Raw genomic sequence first — 6,529 nt, 5'->3', positions numbered from 1 at the left:
CGTAGTTTCGTACATTTCTTTAATATGACTTATAGCCTTTGGGTAATTCCCTAGTTTTTTTACAATTACTAAATGAATGAAGTTATCTTTCATAAATGATACATGCGACTTGACACGCCAAAGATCCGTTATGACTTAATAACCACTGCGCTATAGATCATAATGTTTTATAAAGTTGATAGTGCCACTCTAATTAGCATCAGTCCATATTTCTGATATGCAAGTGTAATGCAAAATACTACTTTCCTAAATTTGATTTAAAATAAAAAAATATGGAAATGAATTCTAAATTCAGCATTTATTAAACACCGACATCTTTTCTTGTTTTACAAAGCGCGCATGTCACCTTATGCTTTCGTATACCACATCCGTTTCCTATGACATAATCATGACCGCCGAAACGTTTTACTGTGGCCGAGGAACCTGTGGTCGTTTCACAGCTGTTGGTTTCCTGTATTGTATCTTTAGTCACGGGGATGTTCACTTTGTTCACCTTCTTACGCAATTTACAAATGCTGCATCTTGGCGTTACACGGGGAGATAACTGCCCATCATTTGGTGTTACTTTCTCCGGTTCCATTGTGGTTGCATCAACTCCCAGTCGATTATCTTTTAAATTTCTGTACTCTTCGGAAAGGAATGCTCTTGAGGAATCCACATTTAATGCCTGAGCCGCTATACGTACCAATCTGGCAGTTTGCTCGTAGAGATCCTCTTCTGCTTCCGTTGATTTGCAATATTTCTCATCGGAACTCTGCATTCCTTCTTGGTGTCCTATGTCCCCTAAGTTATTTACGATCGAATGCCCGGTACATGTCGATGACATTGAAAACTTTCTAGGGTCTTGTGCTGACTCATCGTAAACTCTGCGGGATTCATTGATGAATGTATCCATGTCGATATGTTTGGGTTCTTTTTCATTCTGAGAGTCACTTAGAAACGGTTTTATATCCTTGAAGCTTCTCACCTTAATCCGGGATAAAGTCTTTTCAAACTCATGCGGGTACATTTTGTAGTTTCCCATATACAACTGATACCGGTCACATTCTGTTCTCGTTGTATAATCTATCTCCTCCTTCATATCCTTAGAAGTAGGCTTTCCGATCTTTTTGGAGTTGAAAAATAAATTTTTACATGAAATAAGGTTGACCCTCGTATTTTTATGCTCTTCTTCAAATTTTAGCAAATTTGATATTGTTTTCTCTAGATCTTTGCCTCGAAAGATTTCACGTGCTAGCCTGGTAAGCGCTTCAGTCCTTTCTGTACTACAGGTGCAGATACTTGTTATAGGCACACTGTCCTGGGTTGGCGGGGATACCGCATCATCATGTCTAGGGCAGTAAACGTCCGGAAAGAAGGGCTCTGCCTGACGTTTACATCGATCTAAACGTCCAAAATGATATTCCTGTCTCGCTATCAGCACCATTCTCATGGTATCTAACATTTTCGTGATCGCGGTACAAGCAGCCTCGTCCATCTTCTTTCGGAAAGCTATAAAGCATGCTTCCTCGTCATCCTCCATGTCATCATCACTACTGTCGTCTGTTGTTTCATCCGAGGAGGATGTGTCGTTTATAAATCTCGACTTCCTATCCACCGCCGTGCCTGTCTTCTGTTCCGAATTTTTATTCTTTCGTCTGCCACCACGTTGTCGTTTCTTTTTTAGTTCTTTTAATTTAGATTTGTATCGTTTGTAATTGTCAGCCTTTGAAACCGTATCGGTAGTAGAGGTAGATGGTGATGAATCAGATGGCTCCTCGTCGGTGTCCATGCTAGAAGAATGCCATTCTCTACATGCATTCAACCTTAGCTCCTCCATCCCCTGGCGGATAGCAATGCTAGATAGGCCAGCAGCTATCACGGTTCGGCCATATTCAAAAGACCCCAGTACCTGTGCATTATCAGCATTCCTTGTGATATGCACAATTGAGTGTTTATCACCTAGGTTTTCCTGTGAAGACGACGACACCCCAGCAAACGGCCCGCCATCATGTTCTTCCTTTCTGTTCCGTTTGCTCTGTTCATGCTCAGAAGATATTGTTTTTCTGCTGTTTTGTGATGTGTCTGACCCTGACGAACCTTGTTCCAAACAACTCGCGTCATTTTCTAGGCTGGTATTCATACTCCAGACGAATTTCTTGTGTGCAACAGAAAGAACCTTTTTCACAAGCAGACTTGCATATTGTTGCAATGCTTCGTGTTCTATGGCTGCAACAAGGGGACCCTTGGACGAATCTCTATGTTCCGCATCGTATTCATTATTCTCAAAAAATGTCCAAGACTTTGCCGAAAAGAGAAACCTGTCCGAAGGTATCTGTGTTATTAAATTACAACTATCCTGTTGTTTATCCTCGGACTGATTTCCACAAGGACATTCATCGACATCAAGTCGTGAATCAGTATCACTCTCTCTTTTCGTTACAGTGCTTTCAACATCACTTTGTGCAGTCAAATAGTCATTAGGGGTATTTTTCTGCCCTTCACCCAAACTTTGAGAAGTCCCTGTGATGCCTGAAAAGGAATTAGACATCTGCGAAGAGTTTGCATCGGCCTTGCTTTTGGTAATGACTTCATTCCCGTCTTCTATGTAAACATCGAGTGAATATTGTATAAGGTCGACAGTTTTATCTGCGTTTAGCATATCAATAAGCTGTGAGTGTGACCGTGACGCTAAGTCAGACACTGAATAGGTGGTGACTGTGGGGTATTTCATTACCTCCTCGGCGACCGTATTGAACACATCAAGACGACAAATGTCATCAAAGAAGGGACATGAAAACACTGTGCTTGAAGTTGATTCAACATTCCGGTCGGAGTTTTGTGGTAAAAGACGTAAGTCCTTTTCATCGCTTATATCTAAGCTCCCGTTTGAGGTGTGGATATCTAGCAGATCCGAAAAACAAGTACTACGAGACCCTGTACTGGATAGACTTTGTTTCGAGTCCTTTTCATAAAGTGAAATATCACTCATGATGTTTGTTGCCATCTTCCGTGCTATTTTGTCCATCAAATGGCTGGTATCGGTTAATAAAATTGTCTCTGACGTGTCACTATGAGAAGTGGAAGGGCACGGTTGATTCCCGAGATATCTCTTGACGTTGAATTCGTTGGCCATGCTAAAGTAGTTGTCATTATTAACCTCCTGGGAGGTTCGACTGATGCAATCAACAGTACTATCATATAACCCTATATCTAACGTTTCTATGTAATTCTGAAATTTGCTGAGGAAATCTATCTGGTCTTCGTCACTGAAACTAAATAATGAGCTACTTGGAAGCCCTTTCCTCTCCTTATGCTCTAAAAGATTCTGTTGGATTTTCTCCACGGATTCTATCCTCGGAAGGGTCTCCAGAGAAGAAAAGTCAAAGATGTCATATGTAGAACTTGGTTTCGCTGAAACATCTATTTTACTTTGCTGATAAGATGAGCTCGTAGGACTGGTTGTATTTGTAACGCTATCGTGAATTGCCTGTTCTGAAATGGAGGTAGATCTTGTGTCATTTTCAATCGAACTTTGCACTTCGTCTATCGCTCCATCACACGCGCATTTATCAACTCTGTGCGAGTCTTCGGAATCTTCGCTATCGTAGCTTTCGTAACCCATTTCTGCATCGTCTAGCAAACCGTAACTCATAGCTAGGACACGTAATTTCTCCTCGTTACTTTGAATATCACTTTCTGTAGCCGAAGACTGGTCTTTGTTAATGTACTTTGAAGACAGTTCAAATGGTTTTTCTATTCGTGGTTCTGTGTCTAGCATTTGGTCCTTCAGATTGCGCATGCTTGATTTGTCGTCATGACCATCTCCAAGTTCCATTATTTTGTTAGATATCGTCAATGACGTAAAATCGCCATTCAATGAGTTGTCTGAACACTGTTTTATCATGGATGCCTCTTCAGTCATAGAGTTCTGATAGATGTTGTCTTTAGAAACAAAACATTCAGATGATGTCGAAAGTTTTCTCCCCTTCTCCGTTTGTTCAAAATCGTCTGAAGTCGAGCCTTTTGTAGAAATGTTAAAACTAGAGTTCAAATCTAGGTTTTCCTCCGACGACACGTTCAACTCATGCCTAAATTGTAAATGTCCAGCCTCTTTTTGCGATAAATTACTGATATGACCAAGGTCCTCGTCTTCATAACCCGTAAACGTATCCGCAAATCCTCCTCTGTCAGAGGATCGAGACATGCTTGCTTGGGGTTCTGTATCTTCTATTAACTTCTTCAGCATACTTCCGAATGCTGAATCGAATAATTCTGCAGAAGAAATGTTTTCCAACTTATTTGTTTGTGTCTGCTCTAATACATCTTCAGTCTGGAAGGAAGATTTGTTTGCGCTTTCAGCATCGTCAAGTGCACTGTCTTCAACCAATGTTTTGTTCTTTTCTTCTCTGTCAGCCGTTTGTGTGTCAAACTCTAGCTGATTTTGTCTAGTGTGTATAATATCGTTACGTTTTCTTCCGTTTACTTGATCAAACTGCGTGTTTCTTTTATATATTGTAAGCCAAGATGGACGGGCGTCTGTCATCGGAATATATGTGGCCTCGTAATCTGACAAAGAATCACTTGACTCGTCAAGACTGTCACGTGATGGCGGCGGGCTTACCGGAAGTGGCGGTAAAGGTGGCATTTCGAGAAGATCATCGCTGTATACAGCTGAAGAGCTTGATTCTATGCATCTTTCTTCGGAATTATCGTTTACTGAAGTCGCATTTTGTTGAGACGGCACTCCCTGCATTATGACGTTATCGGACTCGTTTACATGGAGCTCGGATAGGCAACCGCTATTATACCAGTCTATGAGCCTATCTAAAGTAGCAGACGATTCGTCTATTTGTTTGTCCAACTTCTTGTTCTCCTCCTCAACTTGGAAGTTGAACAGACGGTAGTTTTTCCGAACGTGGTCAAGACGTGTTTTCAGAGATTCCTCACTGAATCTGTTGCTAGCTTCTGTGGCACTTATATCCAACGATATCTTAGAATCTGAGGAGGATTTTAGATTCTCCGAACTCTGATTCTCAAATTCGGGGAAAAGCGATTCGGGAATCAAATCTATGTCTGAAGATGAACTTCTAGGAGCCTCCTGCTTCTGAAGATATTGTCCGTTTAACCACATTTCACAGTTTGAAATACCATTCTGTCTGGTATATCTAGTACACTTGTCCGAATTTTCTACAGCCGAACATGTCAGTTCCAGTTTTCCTACTGTAGGGTCGGCATCAGTAACAGTGACATCTAAATTCAAAGTCAACGCCATTTTCTGAAAGGTTAACTGAATATGCTGGTTTTCTGAATTTCTCCTTGGACTCAGCTCATCCTCAATACTAAGGTATTCTGTGGACGCAATGGAGTAAAATTCATCCTCGTTTTCATTCGGAAACATACCCACGAACCGGCTGGTTTCCGGTGCGTTCGATAACAGAATATTGTCCGCCGAACTTGCAGGAGTCCACCGAAAGTCGATTGGATCTTGATTGCCATCGTATCCAGCGTCTACAAGTGTATCCCACTCTAGCTGCCGGTGTTGATCCGTCTGTGATCCCTCATCTAAAAAATCCAAGTCCATTAAGTAACAATCGTCTGTGTTTGTACATTTTAGTGTTTAATTGATTAACAAAGCGCATTACGTACCTCTCAATACAATAGTTATAAGTTAGCAGCATTACCGAATATAAAAGTAGATATTCTAAGTCTAAATATACATTGATTCTCCACGGGAAAGCATTACAGAATACACTCAGAGTTTTGTGTTATGTCTCTTCACCAATGGCTTCAAAAACATGAGCAGATCGTATTGACAGCTACACTTTGTATTCCGTATTTGCGTATTAAAAGTTAGCTCCCTTGTTGGTATGTGTCCATTTTGCCGTCATTATTTTATTTCATTATTACATTCTGAGTGTTTCGTCACTATATGAATCAACCAGCTGACGAAAACAAACATTTGCCTATGAAAACACTATGAATACACTTTGAATACAACGATTCTCTTGCATCGATCAGCTGATTTCAAATATTATGCCAGTTTGATATCAATAAAAAAATAGTCACGCACAATATTATAATGTTAAATCGTTAATGTGTTGTTTCCTGATATAGATGTTATTTTAACTATATTTCTTGTTTCAGTTTGTCATTTGCAAACAACAACAAAATAAATTTAAAAGCCGACCGGAAGGCGGAAGCTTGAAAACGTGACGTTGTGGAACGACTTCGTCATCCAGCTGTTCCATTAATCTCGTTTCTCGTCGTATATGGATGTCATAATTTTAAATATAATATTTTATTTTCAAAAATTATTCAAATGTAAATATATGGATTGAATATATTTTTTTTCTAATTTTCATAGCGCCTATAAATAGCAGAAGCTATCTACATATCTTCCGAGGAGTGCTAACATTCAATCCCTATATGAGTGCAATTCACATCGTTTTCTCCGAAAATAATGACGTTACGCTAACAAGCACATGGCGTCACAATCAATACCTTCCCGCAAGTGCAGATAACTCTGTAATATATAAATACGGATAAC

General features: G+C 40.1%; 1 protein-coding gene across 1 annotated transcript; it reads right to left on the bottom strand.

Annotated features, from left to right (window-relative positions):
* On the bottom strand, positions 1 to 5,493 carry LOC138307596 (uncharacterized). The gene is given in 2 exon segments (XM_069248398.1): positions 1 to 5,418; positions 5,421 to 5,493. Coding segments are annotated over 2 exon segments (5,175 nt in total). The 5' UTR covers positions 5,479 to 5,493; the 3' UTR covers positions 1 to 301.
* Positions 5,494 to 6,529: the final 1,036 nt, after the last annotated feature.

Source organism: Argopecten irradians, chromosome 14 (assembly GCF_041381155.1).
Source record: "Argopecten irradians isolate NY chromosome 14, Ai_NY, whole genome shotgun sequence".
In the NCBI taxonomy this organism is placed as follows: Eukaryota; Metazoa; Mollusca; class Bivalvia; order Pectinida; family Pectinidae; genus Argopecten; species Argopecten irradians.
The sequence above is the reverse complement of the archived record's forward strand: the minus strand, read 5'-3'. Positions and strand labels throughout refer to the sequence as shown.